Source organism: Podarcis tiliguerta (assembly GCF_965153285.1).
Source record: "Podarcis tiliguerta genome assembly, chromosome: 14".
NCBI classification, from domain to species: domain Eukaryota; kingdom Metazoa; phylum Chordata; class Lepidosauria; order Squamata; family Lacertidae; genus Podarcis; species Podarcis tiliguerta.
This window is the reverse complement of record NC_139547.1, coordinates 30864897-30883755: the sequence shown is the minus strand read 5'-3', so window position 1 is coordinate 30883755 and position 18859 is coordinate 30864897. Positions and strand designations below refer to the sequence as shown.

General features: G+C 47.4%; 1 protein-coding gene across 9 annotated transcripts in view; it reads left to right on the top strand.

The window, feature by feature from the left end:
* The window catches only part of TSC2 (TSC complex subunit 2), a 46669-nt gene that overhangs the window by 19586 nt on the left and 8224 nt on the right, over window positions 1-18859 (top strand). For 3 of the 9 annotated variants that reach the window (XM_083413945.1, XM_083413951.1, XM_083413952.1), the window contains 11 exons: window positions 926-1019; window positions 1490-1592; window positions 2958-3052; window positions 5688-5819; window positions 7180-7344; window positions 8000-8152; window positions 8864-8973; window positions 10504-10719; window positions 12543-12758; window positions 15980-16048; window positions 18376-18536. In XM_083413945.1, the coding sequence (XP_083270071.1) occupies window positions 926-1019; window positions 1490-1592; window positions 2958-3052; window positions 5688-5819; window positions 7180-7344; window positions 8000-8152; window positions 8864-8973; window positions 10504-10719; window positions 12543-12758; window positions 15980-16048; window positions 18376-18536 (1514 nt within the window). The remainder of the gene's footprint in view (window positions 1-925; window positions 1020-1489; window positions 1593-2957; window positions 3053-5687; window positions 5820-7179; window positions 7345-7999; window positions 8153-8863; window positions 8974-10503; window positions 10720-12542; window positions 12759-15979; window positions 16049-18375; window positions 18537-18859) is intronic. The other 6 variants (XM_083413946.1, XM_083413953.1, XM_083413949.1 and 3 more) reach the window with 5 other exon arrangements.

Here is an 18859-nt window from a genome sequence, read left to right as displayed (position 1 = left end):
TCTGCCTCCGTGGTCAGAGGGAGCAATGCTTCTGAATACCAGTTGCTGGAAGCCACAGGAGGGGAGAGGGCTCTTGTGCTCAGGTCCTGTTTGAGGGTTTCTCACAGGCATCTGGTTGGCCACTATGAGAACAGGATGCTGGACTAGATGAGCCACTGGCCTGATCCAGAAGGCTCTTTTTAGCTTCTTATTCGGTGCAGTCAAAGTTTCATTCTGGGACTTTTTGAAAAGCAGCAGCTTCCCCCCCCCCCAGCTGTGCCACAACATAAATCTGATTTAGAAAGCCTTCCAAATCCTGCATGTGTCTTGCTGTGTAGTGTGAGAGGGATGGTGGGTGGTTTGGGGAAGCCAAGTCAGAAGCCCCCTGTGGCACGTGGAGCTAATTGTGTCCTTTGGATCTGGAGCAGGGGCGAGGGGCTCTTTTAGCCCAAGGGCCACATTCTCTCCTGGGCAACCTCCTGGGGTCCAGATGTCTGTGGTGGGTAGGCAGAGCAACAGGTGCGACTGATCTTTTGTGCAGTGGGTTATGCTCTAGCCACCGCCCCTCCATCTGGGCAAGAGGCTTACAGTCCAATGACATATTCCAGCCAGGCCAAAGCATCTGAAGAGGGATGCAGAGCAGCAGAGGCGGCTAAGCTCCAGGGAGAGTCACAAGGGCTGGGTAGGGAGGGCCTCATTTGGCCCCTAGGATGGTGTTTCCCCACCCATGCTCCAGAGAGGCATCCAGATCATAAGCACATGGTGGTGACCTCTGTGATTCACGCTGGAGAAACCTGTACCTGTGACGGAACAGTTTGGGCGTGTTTTAACCATGTCCAAACCAGCCCCCCTGTAAACAAGGTGGGTCCCTGTGTGAAGTGGGTTTCTGCTAGCCATCCCATCTGCAGCCAGACTCTTTTACTGTTTCCTCTTTTCCCAATCCCAGCATTGGCCCGTCTGCCTGCCCTCTACAGGAATTTTGCAGCTGAACAGTACGCCAGCGTCTTTGCCATCTCCTTGCCCTACACAAACCCCTCCAAGTAAGTTGTGGGTGGGTTGTGGTGGTTGTTCTGGTGAGAGTGTTTTGCTGGATGTGCTGGCTGATGGGAGTTGTAGTCCCAAAACATCTGGAGGCCACCAGGTTGGGAAAGGCTGCTATAAGCTATAACCTATAACCAAGGCAAAACTCCCTCCCATACGTCATCTGTCATAACTGTTGTCCTCTCTCTTTCTCCAGTCTGCACAACAAATGACATGTGTTTGTCAGGCTTTCTCTTTAAATTTTATTTTTCAGCCTTCAGTGGGGAGTTTGGGTGCCTTTCCATGATTGCACACTTTAAATCCTGTTGTTAAATAGAAATATTCCCCTTAACCTTTTTTATGTTCTAAGTTTCCAGCTAGTATAAGTAATATCACAGTGTGATGCTAATGGCGTGTTGCACAGTAATTCATGTTATACTATTTTAAACATCTTGCCATAACATGATCATTCCCCTTTAATGCCTTCCAGGTTTAACCAGTACATTGTGTGCCTGGCGCATCACGTCATAGCCATGTGGTTTATCAAGTGCCGCCTTCCCTTTCGGAAAGACTTTGTCCCCTTTATTACCAAGGTAAGCTTGTTGCTGTGCCTGAGAAGCACAGGGGAAGAGCTGACATGCCGGACAGGAGTCAGGGAACAGGATGGGACCATGACGGACGCTGCCGCTCTGTGGTGAGCTCCACCTCCAGAGCAGTCCACAAAACAGAGGAGGAAACTTCTTGCCCTGTTCCACCACGGGACTATGTTTTTGGGGTGGTTTTTCAATGTGGCATAGATTCTCAGTGGGCTGGTCCACACTAAATTTTGTTCTTGAGCTTTACAGTTTGTGGTTTGTCTGGAGGAAGCAAACCACAGGTTCAGGTTTGGGTAGTGTACTCAGCCAAACCATGGCTTGACTCACAGCAGTACATTAGCAGGAAGACCTGGAAGCAGGGGAGTGCAGTTTCCTCCTCTTTCTCCAGGAATTCTTGAGCTTGTGCTTTCACACAGTTTGGTTTAGCATTATGTGTGAACCAGGTCATTGTATGGCTCCAGCCAAACATCTTAGCAGAAGGCAGACAGGGATTAAAGCTTGAAGGAATTTGCTTGGGGACAGAGACTGAGCCAGGGAAAGGGTACCTGCTGCCTTCTGGATGTTGCTGGACTCCCATCCCCCAGCAGCCCCAGCGTGACCAGTGATCAGGGATGATGGGAGTTGGAGTCTGCAACAGCCAGAGGACCACAGCTTCTCCATGCCTGGACTCAAAGATCTCAGTCCTGCCACCCTCACAGGCCCAGTTTGGTGGGGGGAAAGGGAGAGGGTCTTCTTAGTAGCTGCTCCTGGATTTTGGAACTCTCTTCCTAGAGAAGCCAGACTGGCTTTCTCCTTGTCCTTCCGCTGGCAGGGGAAGACTGTCCAATTCTGACAGGCGTTCGAGAACTGGCTGGTTTTTAAGGAAACTGTTTTTAATTGTGCTGTTTTCATTGCTTTTATTACCTGTATTCTAATAGATTTGTATTTTATATTGTTTTAACTCCATTACAGTTGAATTATTTTTTATGGTTTTTCTTTTATATGTTTTTAGCTTTTTGTACAGTGGTATCTCGGGTTACAAACTTAATTTGTTCTGGAGGTCCGTTCTTAACCCGAAACTGTTCTTAACCTGAGGCGCACTTTCACTAATGGGGCCTCCCGCTGCTGGCGCACCGCTGGTGAGCAATTTCCATTCTCATCCTGGGGCAAAGTTTGCAACCCGGAGCAACTACTTTTGGGTTAGCAGAGTTTGTAACCCAAAGTGTTTGTAACCTGAAGTGTTGGTAACCCGAGGTACCACTGTATTTTGTTTTAATTTGTGTAAGCTTTCTTAAGTCCCTCTCCGGGGAAAAGGCGGGATATGAATGTAAATATAATAATAATAGCAACTTTCAACTCTTCTTTGTATTCTCTTTATGACAGGGTTTGCGATCAAATGTCCTCCACTCTTTTGATGACACACCAGAGAAAGACAGCTTCCGGGCTCGTAGCACCAGCTTGAATGAGAGACCGAAGAGGTAGGTTGTTCCCCGAAGGTCCACTTCTTTTTACAGCACTTTGAAGTGCTTTTTGTTAAAAACACCAATTTGTTGCCTTTTGGGGGCTGCTACAACTTTTCTGATGAGTCAGGTTTCATGCCAATGAAGCTACCTGATTTTGTTCTGATGATGGTCCATGTCCTTGCAGCTGAAAGCTGTCCCACCTTGACTCACTGCTCAGTCCAGTTTGAAGTATTTTGCCTCCTCTCATTCTGCAGTGCAGGGCTGGAAGACCTCTAGCCCTCTGACTGTCATTGGACTCCAACTTCCATCACCCCCTGCCAGCATAGCCAGGTGTCAGGGATGATGGGTCTTGTCGTTCAACAGTAGCTGGACATTCCCTACCCCTGCTGTAATGATCAGGTTGCAGCCCATTTAGCTGGTGGTTACACCGGAACATTTTGTAAGCTTTTCAGCACTAGAAGCAGCTTCACCCCCAATCTGGAGAGAGAGGAAAAACTCTGCAAAAACATGATTTGTTCAGAGAGAACTATGGTCAATTGAAAGCGTTAAAGCTGCTTTTAGTGGGTTTTGAAAAAACTGCGGGTAGCGTTTCTGCTTTAGCTGACTTTGCATCTGGGAAAAGCAATTCTAGCTCTGCATTCACTGTCCATGCAGCAGTTTTGGGTTAGGGATTCAGAGTTGGTTTGCCCCTGAATGTCATTGGTTGGGAATCACAACCAACTGCAGTCATGTCCTGCTTATGGGCTTCCCGTTGGAGCATCTAGTTGGCTGCTGTGAGAACTGGTTGCTGGACTAGAAGGGCCACCTTTGGCCCAATTCAGCAGGGCTTTTCTGATGTTCTTGTGTTCAGAACTTGCTAGTGGTACTGGTGTATTCCATAGCAATTGCCATTGCAGTCTCCTGGCCTGGCTGTATCATTAGTCTTTGGGCCCTTCCAGACTGGTGGTGTCTTTTTGGTCTTCATGTCATGGATACAACATTACTGCGTTAGTGCTGGGCCCGTCCACACATCCTTCCCGTTTATTAGTTGTTCTGCAGCGTTTCTCCCAACATTACCAGAGGGTATCCTCACACGCAAAAAATAAATTGGAACATTTGTGGTATGAAAAGCTACAGGATTTCAGCAGGAAGTTTTGGGACATGCACCAAACTGGAAACAGAGTAGGATGTCCTCCCAAAACTTCTACAGATGCAAAGTGCTCTGTAAGTGGGATTGTGCACAACAGCCCTGATACCATTGTGAGCACAAACCATCATGAAGGCACAATAAAAAGGAAGTCTGGAGGGGCCACATGGAAAATAATGTAGTGCTCGAAGTGCCTTTTGAGTCTGGGTGACCCAGGTTCAGATCTCTGCCTGCCCATGAAGCATGTCTGCCCCTTTACCACCTCAACAATGATACCCTCAAGCTTCTTAGGCAGAGAGTTTTCCAACTAGGCCCATGAGGTTCCAAAGGCGCATGGCCTACATTTCATTTCACTGCCGCCCTGGGAATTGTTTTGTCCCTGCAAATTAAAGCACAGCTGGTGAAATTCTTGACCTCAGAGTTACAAGCGAGACTCTGCACTTCTCTAGCCAGCCTTTTTGTGTCCATCATTTTCCTTTTGAGTTGTGGCTCCCATTGCCACTTCCTTGCCTCAGCATTTTTGATTTTACTAAGTTGGGATACTGTTGAGCTGAAACACCCACGGCCATTATTCTCAGAGTGGCAGTAGCCACGAGTTGTAGTTGAAAAGTAGCAGGAGTGTCAATCAACCCTAAAAGGCACCTTTGGTTGGATGCAAATAGTTTGTGTGTGATTTGCTTCCTGGTCAGAAAAGCCACAAGAAACCCCAGGTGCGTGTGCTGTTCTGTAAAACCAGGAACCTCTTGGGGCTCCTTTTCATTTTCTGGGTATGAAGCACACAAACATATGCCCTGGGTGTTCTTTGAGCGGGAGATACGCCCTCCCTATGCTATCTATTTTTTGAGTCATTCAGGCAGCGGTTTCATCCTCAAACCTTAGTGATAATGTTGCAGTGAGATCCAGCAGCATAAATGTAGTCAGGCATTGCCCTGAGGGAACTTGCTCACTCCATAGGTACATTTTGTTTTGCTGGATACACTTCACAGAAGGAAAAATAGCAGAAGCTGTTGCCACTTGCGCTTTATGCTGCCCTCACCCCAGGAATCTGCTTTAGACCTTGATGTTGGGGCTGATGATTCCATAGTCTTCTGTCTTGTCATTTAATTGGGTTTGGGTTCTGTGAACTGTGCCTCTGAGCTAATGCATATTGCACATTCCCTACCCACTGAACAGGCGCGCTTTTATTATTTTTGCTCAGGGCTCCATAGTATTCCAACTGCCCCTTTTATTTTGTAACATTTATCAATCTGGGGTAGAATGGGGGAGATGTCGGCTGTCTTTTTGTTGTCTTTTTTAATTTTCAAATGTTTGTTTATGCTTTTTGAGTTTTGCTTATTGTGTTTAATTCCCCCCCTCCCTCCTTTTTTTGGCATCCTGTTTTTTTGTTTTTATTTTTACATCACCTTCCGGGACTTTTGTGGCCTTCCAACCTCCATCCTTCCACTGATTTTCCTCCTGTGCAAAATCACACCTCCTTTACGTGGGGTCTTGGTGGTGGTGCCGCTGCCTGTTCTTCACCCCTAGTAGCTTTAAGATAGCCAAAAATGCCAGGCAAAGCTTGAATAATTCTCCTCCAGTGAAAGAGCTGAAAGAACCCTCTGGTGTCGATGCCTTCCGGTCCCGCAGCATCAGTGTGTCTGACCATGCAGCCCACAGGTAGTGATTCTTGGAGAGCCACCTGGGCTCAAGGCCACATTACTTGCTATGATGGGGAGGGTGGCAGATGGAACAGAGGGGATTTGCATGCTGGGGTTCTTGCATGATTTCCTTAGAACTGAGCCCTACCCAACAAGGTTTGCTATGCAAGTGCTTTCTTCTGTTTGCCTGTTTTAAGGTTGAAAAGGACACACAATTTAACGCAAATGTTGGTTTAGTTGCGAGACCCCCCATTGATAAAAGATGTGAGAGGGGACAGCTGGTTTTGGTTGGGCTTGACCTTTCCCCCCAAATGTTGGTTGTTCCAAAGGCAACTTCTTGAATTAAACAAAATTAATTAAAAGTGCTGCATTTTATAGGGCAGCTGTCACAAGACTATTTAGCCATGGGATGGAATAGAACGTAACTTTACCATGTGGCACAAGAGACCTCTTGATACAAAGTTTTGATAAGCTGGTGATCAGATCTGTTCTGTGCTGTCCCGTTATTTTGTACAACACAATGTGTTGCTTACATTTTTAGAAGGATAGCCCTTGGGTTTGTCTCCTGTAGCAAAAATGACAAAAGTGTCTTATGACACCTTTTAAAGATGAACAAATAGCTTTCATGGACTCAAGTCACGGAATGCTGTGTCTGATGACGTGACCTTGAGTCCATGAAGTTTTTTGCCATCATATATTTTTTAGTCTTTGAGGTGCCACAAGGGGCTCCTTGTTTTAAAGGGACCCTTCACTTTGGGGGCTGCTGATTTCTTTAGTCCTCCTGCTATCCATGCTTAGATTCATAGAAAGTATAAAAAGGAATGTCAGTTTATAACAGTAATGACCTGGCACAATCCTAACCATGTCTACTTGGAAGTAAGTCCTACTGAATGCAGCGGGGCTTACTCCAAAATTTGCAGGATTAGGATCACAGCCTTTACGAACTCTTAAGCCCCCATAGTCAGCAACTGTGTCTCTTGGAGGGCTGCTTTGAAATGGAATCCAAGTCTGTGACTACCTAGCCTGATAAGTGACCTGCTAGTAGGTCCTATTGCCACAGATGCCATACAGTTACAACCCCCCCCCCCCAGCAATTGAGGGGTCAGGCAAGCCTACTCCAAGCAGATGAAATAGTCCCTCTTTAGTTACTCTCCCTCCTAGATTTTAAGAAGACACATAGGCTCTCATGATCCCATATTTCAGGTCACTCCTTCGTGGAGCCACATTCCAAAGTTTGATATCCATAAAAAACTGCTAAGCTTGTATATGTGTGCCCCACCCCCCTGCCTCCCAGCTTGCTGCATGCTGTAGAGATTGTGAGACAACTGGTTTTCCTTGTCCATTGTGCTTTGGCAAACATCCAACCCACCTTTTTCCAGCCGGCTGCAGACCTCCATCACCAGTTCCAGCCTGGGATCTGCTGACGAGAACTCTATGGCTCAAGCGGACGACAGCCTGAAAAATCTCCACTTGGAGCTGACGGAGACCTGTCTCGACATGATGGCTCGATACGTCTTCTCAAACTTCACAGCTGTGCCCAAAAGGTTTCAGTTCTTACTCGAAGCCCGAGTCCCCAGCCCTCTTTCAGGGATGGCTATTGTTGGTTTTATATGCCAACTGCTATGGCTCCTTATTTGCTTCTCAAAATGTGATACGCCCTTTCCTTATGCCCCTTATAATGAAGTATGAACTGGATCTTCGTCACCTTTCTGCATCCTGGTGCTGCTTTGGACTATCTCCCAATAGGCCCCAGCCAGTGTGGTCAGTCGCCAGGAAAGATGGGATTTGTAGTCCATCTAGAGGGCACCAAGTTGGCTAACCCTGGCTTAGATGGCCTTAAAAGTACTGGATGTGGGAACCAGTGAATTGGTCTTATTTGCCATGGTAGCTATGTGGAGTCCCCATGATCACAAGGAATGTCTCTCCGGTGGTGGGGAATGTCCTATTTTGTGGGCAGAGAATGCTTTTACCTGATGGACCTTTGGCCGGATTCATCAAGGTGGTTCTTCAGTTCCTTCATTTCATCCTTCCTCGGCCTGATGCCTGTCAGATGTTTTGTTGGACTACAGCTCCCAGGAGCCCCTGCCAGCACTGCCGTATGATGCTGGAGCTGATGGGAGCATGGCTATATTGGCTGGGGATGATGGGAGTTGTAGCAGCTGCTTTAATTCATTGTCCATGTCTTCCCGATGCTTCCAGGTCTCCGGTGGGAGAGTTTCTCCTCGCTGGAGGAAGGACCAAGACGTGGCTGGTGGGCAACAAGCTGGTGACAATCACAACAAGTGTTGGGACGGGAACCAGGTCTCTCCTGGGCCTTGACTTGTCAGAGACACAGAACAGCACAGAGGCAAGGTAAGCCCTGGTGCACCTCTCACTCCCTTTAAAAAATAATAATAAAGCAAAGGAGACTGGGGAAATGACGCTGGGCACTCTTAAAACTCCAGGGGTTGAGGGTAGGGAAGATGGGGCAAATAAGTATCGTGGGGTGCTGTCACAAGAGTTTTAAATTTTGACTAGGGGTGGGTGTGGAAATGGGAGGAAAGGGCCCATTTGCACAAAGAGCCTGGCCTCAAAATCTGTCTGGTGCTGGGAGGCCACTTGCTCACCCTTCTCCGCCTTCTGCCACAAGAGGATGCTCCCTTATGCTGTTTTACACAGGAAGAGAGGAAGCTGCCTTTTACTGAGTCAGACCATTGGTCCATATAGCTCAGTACTGTCTACACTGATTGGCAGGGGCTCTCCAGGGTTTCAGGCGGGAGGCATTCTCAGCCCTACCTGGAGATACAGGGCCTAGAGCTTGGGACCTTCTGCATGGAAGGCAGGTGCTCATCCCTTTGTGCTGCAGCACTTCCCCATCTATCCCAGTTGATAGCAGCGCTGGAGGGTCTTGGCCTTTCTCAGTCTCCTGGTCCCCTTAACTGGAGATGGTGGTACGCCTGCTGGGCCTTCTGCATGCAGAGCAGGTGTTCTGCCACTGAACCATGGCCCCTCCCCACAAGATCTACCAGTGGAGACAAATTAATTCCTTTGCGGACTGACGGCATTCCTGCTTTGGATTCCTAGCTCAGACCACACCTTGCAAGTGAGGCAGACCAAAGAAGCTCCAGCCAAGCTTGAGTCCCAGGCTGGCCCACAAGTGGTTCGAACCCGCAACCGTGTTAGGTCGATGTCCGGTAAGGAGCCTCCCCTGATTTCTCTGTATGGAAGATTCAGGTGTTTAGAGCCATAAGGCTTGCTTATATTGTTTGTTCAGGATCAGGCCTAGCAACTGCAGAGTAGTTACTCCTGAGACAAATGGGGTTTGAGAATGTAAGAGGAGCAGCCTGCTGAATCAGGTCCAAAGGGGCCCATCTATCCCAGCATCCTGTTCTCACAGTGGCCAGCCAAATGCACCAGTGGGAAGCCAGCAAGCAACAGATACACTTTCCTCATTTGTGATTCCCAGAGGGATAATGCGCCAGTATTTCAGTGGCAACTGGTTGGCTAAATTGATGGTGCTCTGAAGGATATGCATCTGCCCCCAATTCACACACTATGCCAGAGCGGTGTGCAGCAATATAGAAGAAGGTGCCATGGAATATTGACCTGCTGTTCCCTGGTAAATGCATCCATAGCCTTCAGCTGATTATCCAGCTCTTGCAGGCTGGAGCTGGTAGGAGTTGTCTTCTAAAATGGTGGTAGGAGTTGTATTCTAAAATGGTGCTGACTGGGGGAGGGGCTGATGGGAGTCGTAGTCCCAAACATCTGAAGGGCACCCAGTTAGCAAAGCTTGGCTTATTGTGACTGTTCGGCCCAGCAGTTCTCCCTCTTAGAATAACTGGAGTTCTGTCCTTATAAGCAACTTCTAAGTCCTACCTACATGTTTCCAGTTTCTGGGGCTTCTCTGAATTCCTCTTTTCCTTGTTTGCTAGACAGTGGCCCAGGCTTGGCCTAGTTACTTGGGGGCTAATAGACCAGGGGCTTGATGTCATTTTCTTGTGCTTGAATCCTGCTTGCAGGTTTCCCACGGGAATCTGGTTGGCCACTTTGAGAACGCAATGCTGGGCCATGGGCGTGACTCAGCCGGCTCTTCTTAGGTTCTCAGCGCTTAGTCAATAGAAACTGGTTTGGGAGAGGTGCATCTTAGTTTAGCCTCTACCCAGCAGGAGACGGATTCTGACCTCAGTGGAGCCCACCACAATCTCCATACAGCTGCCTGTCGAACAAGTGTTAAGGAGAATTCACAGGTGTGCAGAAAATCCCCCCCCCCCGCTTTGCCCAATAAAAGACATCACCTGAACTACTGCACGGTCTGTCTCTGCCTTCTGATTCACACTGCTGATTGCTTGCCCTGATAATAATAGCTTTGGATATGAGAGGATCCCCCAGGCAGAGGAGCTTTGCACTGCTAGATCAATACTAGATCAATACAGTCCTAGAGTGGGATTAACAGTCACTGGAAGCCCCAGGAGGGGAGGGCGCTCTTGTGTTCATATCTGCCTTGTAGGCTTTTGTTTGGGCACTGTGAGTACAGGAGGCTGCACTAGATGGGCCACTGGCCTCATCCAGCAGGCGCTTCTTATATTCCTAAGCACACACAGTTCAACTCCGTTTCTTCTCAATAGCTGCCTATGTTTTTTGTATCGTCTTTGAACCAATATGCAGCCCTTCTGCAAAATCCTCCTAACCTCTCTGCTTCCTCCAAATGCCCTTTTGCCATCCAGGTGGCCATGCCTTGCGGGTTGGGGCATTAGACACCTCCACCTCCCATTTCCCAGCCACCCCGATGCCCCAAGGATTTCAGAGCTCTCCTGCTCCTACTGCTGCTCGAGCGGAAAAGGCTGCTCCTGGGCCTCTACAGAAGGAAAAGGCCAACTTGGCTGCGTACGTCCCCCTGCTAACACAAGGCTGGGCGGAGATACTGGTGCGGAGACCGACAGGTAGGCCAGGTGAAATGTATGCCTTCACAAATATGTAAAATGGCATGTGTTGGTGCACATGTTTCCATGTTGCTGAGTGTAAAGGGCTTAGGTAAAGGGACCATGACCATTAGGTCCAGTCGTGGCCGACTCTGGGGTGGCGGCACTCATCTCGCTTCATTTCCCAAGGGAGCCGGTGTACAGTTTCCGGGTCATGTGGCCAGCATGACTAAGCTGCTTCTGGCAAACCAGAGCAGCGCATGGAAACACAGTTTACCTTCCCGCCGGAGCAGTACCTATTTATCTACTTGCACTTTGACGTGCTTTCGAACTGCTAGGTTGGCTGGAGCAGGGACCGAGCAACGGGAGCTCACCCCATCACGGGGATTCAAACTGCCGACCTTCTGATCAGCAGTTCCTAGGCTCTGTGGTTTAACCCACAGCACCACCTGCAGCTTAATCAGTGCCTTATCCTAGAATCATAGGAATGATGTAACACTGTGTGTTATTATAGGAGTTTTTCAGGAATGTGTCCTAGTTGCAGCCCCTTGTTTATGTTGTGACATGGACAAGCAATGATGTTCCATCAGCCTGGTGCGAAGTTTTTTGTTGTAATGCTAAAAAGCAATTAGCACTTGGAGAGAGCACTTCTTATCATGCCTTGTGGCTCTGACCTCCAGCATTCTGTGAAAAGTTACCAGGTATTCGCCAACATGAAGCTCAGTTACGGTGCATAAAGTTCTGTGAAAAGCAACTTGCCCATTGCTATCTGTTTCCCCCCTGCTCTATATGTAGCTGCAGGGAAGTGTGGCACGAGGGGCTGGGGCTGGAGTTCAGTGGTAGAGTACGTGCCAGGCATGCAAACGGCTCCAGGTTTCATCCCCAGCATTCCCTGATCAGAAGCAAGTGACAGAAAAACCACAGCACAGAGCAGGAGGGGCCCACAGGCTGACCTGGCAAAAGGCAGCTTCTTGTGTTTTTATGTGATTCTTTTAGGGCTGTGCATGGCACCCTCAATCCAGTCTGGGACTCTGAATCAGCCCTGATCTGACTCTGGACAGTCTAGGACCAACCTGGACCAGGGGCCTGAATTGATTTGGGGTGGGGGCGGTCAGCCCTAGCATTTAATTAAGGTTTTAAACATGCTGTTGGGAAGGGAACGTGTTGATCAGTGGAAAGGTCAATCCTGCTGGAATCACCAGCACCTTTCCTGCAGGCTGGGTGAAGCAGATGCTGCCTGCCTCCCCTCACCCCCAGGCGATCTGGAGCTCTCTTGGCCTCATTGGGGCAAAGCCTGGGTCAGCCCAGTTTGGGTCCAGGCATTACAGTGGTACCTCATGTTACATACACCTCAGGTTACATACGCTTCAGGTTACAGACTCCACTAACCCAGAAATAGTACCTCAGGTTAAGAACTTTGCTTCAGGATGAGAACAGAAATCGTGCTCCGGCGGTGCAGCAGCAGCAGGCGGCCCCATTAGCTAAAGTGGTGCTTCAGGTTAAGAACAGTTTCAGATTAAGAACGGATCTCCGGAACGAATAACCCGAGGTACCACTGTATTTGAATCTGGTGCACAGCCCCAGTGTCTTCTAGGCAGAGCTCTCCATTCACCTAGGAGGCCAGTGCTGGATGTTCGAGATGTGCGCAACCTGGAATGAGAGCCTGGATCCCCTGCAGGACATTTACAAAAAGGGAAACAAGACTGGGGTCATTAACGGGGATGGGATTTTATTTTATTTTTAATGGGGAAGATTCCCCCCTCTCCAGGCAAAGCTGTGCAAAGGATGGCTTCTCAGTGGCATGTTCTGCTTTGTTCTGCATCCTCACCTTCCCACCACTCCAGGTAACACGAGCTGGCTGATGAGCCTGGAGAACTCCCTGAGCCCGTTTTCCTCGGATATCAACAGCATGCCCCTGCAGGAGCTCTCCAACGCTCTCATGGCGGCCGAGCGCTTCAAGGAGCACCGCGACCCCACCCTGTACAAGTCCCTCTCGGTCCCTTCCTCCACCTTGCCAACGGGGACTGCCAAGCCGTACTTTCTGCAGCGCTCAAACACAGGTGAGGCAGCTTAGTGGCTGGCCCAGGAGAGAGGGTGCGAGGATGAGACGATAGCTAGTCATTCCCAGCCAAAGTGCTTCATGGCAGAGCCACTCTGCTTTAGGAGAACAGGAGGCGCACACAATTCACCTTCCTAAAAGGAAGTCTTTAATTTAGCCTGAAGCCCAGCCGCTGTTACAGCAGGCCATGTGTGGGGCTAGCAGGGGCTGATGGGAAGTGTAGTCCAAACAGTTGGATTGCTCCAGGTTCGGGAAAGCTGCCTTAATCAATTAGGGATAATTCCATAGAAGTTAGATCATGCTTCTTGAATAAATTATGCTGCCTTGGACCACTTGAGCCACATTCACACCATTCATGGAAAGCAGTATGGGGTAAGGTAAAGGACCCCCTGGATGGGTAAGTCCAGTCAAAGGCAACTACGGGGTGTGGCAGTCATCTCGCTTTCAGGCCGTGGGAGACGGTGATTGTCCACAGCTTTCTGACTAAACCGCTTCTGGCACAATGGAACACCGTGATGGAAGCCAGAGGATTCTTTGAGGGAATGACTTTTTTAAAAGTGGTATTATATTTCTTTTAATGCATGCTGTGAATGTGGTCTTGCTGAAGAAATGCAGGATAGAAACGTAAATACTTAGGGTTGTATCCAATGTTATCCCTATGTGGAGTAGATCTATTGAAATCCATCGGCATGACTAAAGTAGGGTTGCCATATATCTGGATTTTCCTGGATTCCCCACTAAAAAAGCTTTTTGTGTCTGGATTTTTACTTCCTGAAATATAGCAACCCTAGACTAAAGATTTGTAAATTCCAGTGGGTCTGTTCTGAATAACAGTTGGATACAACTCTGAATAATCCATTTTATTTATGTGCATATAATTCAGTCATAGAAAGAAGCACACTGCTCATTTCACTAAACACAGCTTCACTGTGCTTCTGCTGAGGCAGCCTTAGCCAAAGAGTGTTTTGATCAATGCATGTTTCACTCATGAGTCTAGGTCTCCTTCCAGAAGTTGTCAGGGCAGACTGGGTGGAGGACTTCTCTGTTAAAGCTCCCTTGTTCTGAAACCATGGTCTGCAGCAAGAAGGGGGGTTGGAGAATTCCCTTACTGCTCAGGTCTGTGTTTATTTCAAACACCAATGTTCTGTGTCAGAGTAGCTCAGATTCTGTAACCTGGCTAAATTATGCAAATTAGTATGCATGGTTTTCGTTTTCTTTTTGCATAATTTTTTCTGTGATCTTTTTGTGTGTGTAATTTTGTTTCTGCTCATCATGGGGAGAAAGGCACAGATCTGTGCAAGAGCCCTGATAAAACTGGGAATGTTTCCTGCAGTTGCTCTGACTTCATGCATTGCCCCCACAAGCACATATTTACACAACCACAGGGACTAGAATCTTGTTTCTTTTTATCCTGCAGGCAGCTGCATATCCCGCATCTTTTCCATTCTCCTTTGGAATTGCAGCATTGCACACAGCTCTGCTGCAGCCCCGCCCACATGAACAGTGTCCCACCTACTCACCTTCCAGCCCCCCCCCCCATTTCTGAGATTTAACCTGTTGCTACCCACTCACTTTCTAGCTAATCTGAATAGCCCCGAGGACAGTAAATGAGGCTGCTGGTGGGTTTGTTTCTGTTTTTAGATGGAAATATAGTTAATGCCCAGATTCTAAATATTGTGCACTATACCACACACTCTTGGCCAACCTGGAGGGCATCAGGTTGGGGAAAACTGCTCTCCCAAATTTTACACCTGTGCAGGACAGATTTCAAGAACAGAGGACATGCATGCCTCCTGGCATTAAACATTGAAATCAATGGCCATGACTCCTGTTGGTAAATTCATTTCAGGGGGTCTACTCTGAGTAGGACTTAGTTGGAAACAACTCTAAATTCAGGTGAATTTATTATTTCGGTCACAGACCAGATTAAATTCAGGTGTAATCGACAGCATCTAAAGTGTGGTGTAAATAAAAAATAAACGTAGTAGTGTTCAGATGCCCATTTGCCAGGAAATTTTAAGATGCAAGAACCTGGGAGCTGGGAGCTTTTCTTTTTCCTGGTGCTTTAAGGCTGAACCGCTGTAGTGATGGAAGTGCTGGTGGTTTCCCCACCTCTTTGGGTTGTGTTTTAGTTTAGGGACAGGGAGGGTTTGGGGGATAAGTGACTAATCTCATATCTCTTTTCCTGACTTCCTGAACCATACCTACTTGCATAAGCCGCCTCTTCTTAACCATTCCATTGTCCAGTATTCAGTGTGGGTATCTGGATGTTTCTCCCTCCCTTCTCTCATTGACTGATTTACAAAGCCCAGAACAACTTCGTTCCAGGGTGCCTCAGGGACCTCCTGATCCCTTCCACCCCAGCTCAATCACTGAGATCATTGCAGGAGCATCACTGGCCATTTCCCAAGCTGGTGAAGCTCATTTGACAAGGAACTGAACCTTTCGTGCCATTGACCCAGCATTGTGCCTGTGGAGACTGTTCCAGCCTTTAAACACCTGCTGAAAACTTCCCCATTTTGCCAGGCCTTATTTGGGCAGTTAAGACTACATCTTTCCACAATAGTTAGCTGATTTCTTATTTTAACACACACACAGTTTTAGGTACATTTGCTGTACGTTGCTCTGGTTTTTGTTTTATGAATTAGCGGTATATAAATATTTGTATGAATAAAAATAATAATGCAGGGCAAAGTCCACTGTCAAGTTCTCTGCAAGCCCTTTTGAAGTTCTTGCTCTTTTCATTGAGAATTGCGAAGGAGGACCACCTGCTGCATTGCACCATGTTGGGTGGCTCCATCCTCGTTTGGGGCAGGGGTAGGAGGAGGAAACTCTGCCTGTAACACAGCCTTTGGCAATATGGTGCCCACCAGATGTTTGGGACTATAACTCCCATCATTCCCAGCCACCATGGCTGATGAGTATTCTGGTCGAAAATGGCCGGGTAATAAATTAAAATCATCACCATCATCCCAAGCTATGTTGCAGGGGTCCTCAGCCCCCAAAGGCTCAGCCTTGGCTACCCCTCTTCTAAGTGCTCTCACACTTCCCTACCCTGTTATTTTCTCCCATGTATTTTGTTGAAGCTGACTCTCTTTCTGATTATGTGTTAAAACTCGGTGCTTTAATTTTATTTATTTATTTTCTCCATAGAGTCTCTTCCTCTCTCTCTTCCTCTCCTTCCTTTTTGATGTCATTCCTCCCTTGGTTTTCCCTTCACAGTGGCCTCTTTCTCTTCCATGTACCTGACCAGTTCTCAAGAAAAGTTGCACAGGAGCATTTCCTGGGCAGGTATACTTGCATATCTTTAAGGGAGGTTTATTAAAAATAATAATAATAAAAAGAAAAGCAAGAAGGAGGAGGGAGGGGGAGCAAGTATTGACATAAAAAGAAACAAGCACTGTGATTCATAGAGGCTGCCTTTCCTCGTGCTTCCATCCACTCCTTCCATGTTTTATGTCTGTCCCTGATCTCATTGCACTCCAGGGATGGAAATTCCAGTGGGCATAAACAAGTCCAAGCCAGACATGGCCTCGGTTGGTCCATGAAAGCTCCATAATGCCTTGGTTTTGGGGTGGGTGGGGAAGCTCTTTATAGGCAGGCCACCAAACTGTAGGGCAGGGCTGCCCAATGTGGTTGTCCACCAAATGGTGTTGGACTTCCAACTCCTACCAGCCCCAGCCAACGTCACCAACAGCTGGGGGTTATTATACCTTTATCCTGGCCTTTGGCACCTGAGATGTTTGTTTCCAGGGCCCATCCTATTCCTGTGGTTGTGTTCTGTTTTAACTGTTTCAGATTTTAAATTGTTGTGACCCACGCTGGGACCTGCTGGTGAAGGGCAGGAAATATTATTATTATTATTATTATTATTATTATTATTAATATTAATATTAATATTAATATTAATATTAATATTAATATTAATATTATTATTATTATTATTATTTGTTGCATTCTAACATCTGGAGTGGACCACATTGGCTATCTTCTATAGAATACAGAAAGAAGGAAAGTTGCAATTCGGGTGCAGCTTAGAAACAGGAAAAACTGAAACTGCCAATGTTTCTCTCCCCCTGCCTTTTGTTCAGCTTTGAGTCTTCCATTTCCACCTCCTAACTCTTTTGTGTGTTGACCCTGCAACCCAGCCACAGATAATAAGTCTATCAATCAAAATTCTATCTGAATTAAGGCAAGGAGGTTAAGAAATCTTTCAGGGGGTCTGTCTTTCTGTTGCCCACTCACGCGAAGGCTGCAATCTAGACTTTAGCCTTTGGCAGTCTTGTGCTCCTCACATGTTTTGGGATTACAGTGGTGCCCCGCAAGACGAATGCCTTGCAAGATGGAAAACCCGCTAGACGAAAGGGTTTTCCGTTTTTCGATGCGCTTCGCAGGACGAATTTCCCTATGTGCTTGCTTCCCAAGACAAAAACGTCTTGCGAGTCTTGAGATTTTTTTTCGCTCCCCACCCCCTTTTTCTAAGCCGCTAAACCGCTAATAGCCTTTTAGCAGCTAATCCGCTAATCCCTTAAGCCTTTAATAGCCGCTAATAGCCGCTAATAGCGCTAATCCGCTAAGCCGCTAATAGGGTTGCTTCGCAAGACGAAAAAACCGCTAGACGAAGAGACTCGCAGAACGAATTAATTTCGTCTTGCGAGGCACCACTGTATTAACACCTAACAGCCCCAGGCAGGATAGCCAAGCTTGCTGGGGCTAATGGGAGCTGTAGCCTGAAGCAGCAGCAGCAACAACAACAGTTACATTTATATATTATCTTTATCTTCCAAGGATCTCAAAGTGGTGTACATGGTTTTCCTCTACCCCATTTCATTCTCATAACAACCCTCTGAGGTAGGTTAGGCTAAGAGATGATGACTGGCCCAAGGTCACCCAGGGAGCTTCATGGCTGAGTGGGGATTCGAACCTTGATGTCTCCAGTCAAAGTCTCAACATTCTAACCAGTACACCACACACCTGGAGGGTACCAGGTTAGCAAAAGCTGCAGTCTAGAGATCCTTTTGGTTCTACGGTGAACAGAAGCAGAAGCACAAAGCTAATCAATGCTGTTTTCGTGCAATGTACAGAACATTATCCAACCCTCTCTTAAAAAAAACCAACCACTCAAGTAAAATTCTGATGTGGCATTGCTGCAGGTCACCATTGATTGCTGTGTTTGAAGAGATGCTGTTAAAATGTCCACAGGATCAGGCAGGTGCCTCTCACTTTGAATGAACCTCACTTTGAAAGAATGTTAAAAACATTGGTTAAAAAACGGCAGCCATTTCACTCTGAAGCATTAGAGGAAACTGGGCAGGGGTCTTCTGGCTTGGACAGTTTAGCAGATCAGCACGTTTGTTTGAGGGGTGTGTGTGCGTTTTGTGTGTGTTTACAGCTAACTCTTGAATTTCTGCTTTGAAATAACTTTTTTTTATCTTGCAAGCTGCAATCAATACCCCCCCCCCAAGCTGCTGCAGTGGTGGTCTTGTCTTTCCTTGCTGGTTTTGTTAATTTCATCTGTGTGCCGAAAACTATGTATTTTTTAAGTTTGTTTTTTGGGTGTGTGTGCGGGGGAAAACAATCTCTGCATGTTCAATTGGCCTCTATTTATTTCTTGTCAGAATCTGCCGTGGTTCTGGAAGAAGGAAGCCCACCGGAGACGGATTTAAAAGATGCAGAGTCTCGCCTGGAATCTCAAGAGATTGAAGACTTTGAAGCTGTGTGTCCGGAGCAAGGCCCAAGCGAGGAGAAGGTGGTCAGATGTCCTGGGACGTATAGTCGGGTCAGTAAGCTCCCTTGCTTGATCTTGAGTTAAACCTGTCAAGGAGAACATGAGACATTCTTGAACTTTCTTCAGATAAGTATGCCTTTTGTGAGTGAGTGTGCACACATGCATGGGGTGTAGGTTTAGCTGTTATTGTCAAAGAGGAGTGTAGTTTCCCTGAATCACAGAGTTGGAAGGGATCCCGGTGATCATCTAGTCCAACCCGCTACAATGCAAAAACCTTTTTGCCTAATGTGGGTCTTGAACTGAGGACCCTGAGCTTAAGAGTTTCAGATTCATATGCAACATTCTTGACCCAACAAGGTCGCCTCCAAGCGGTG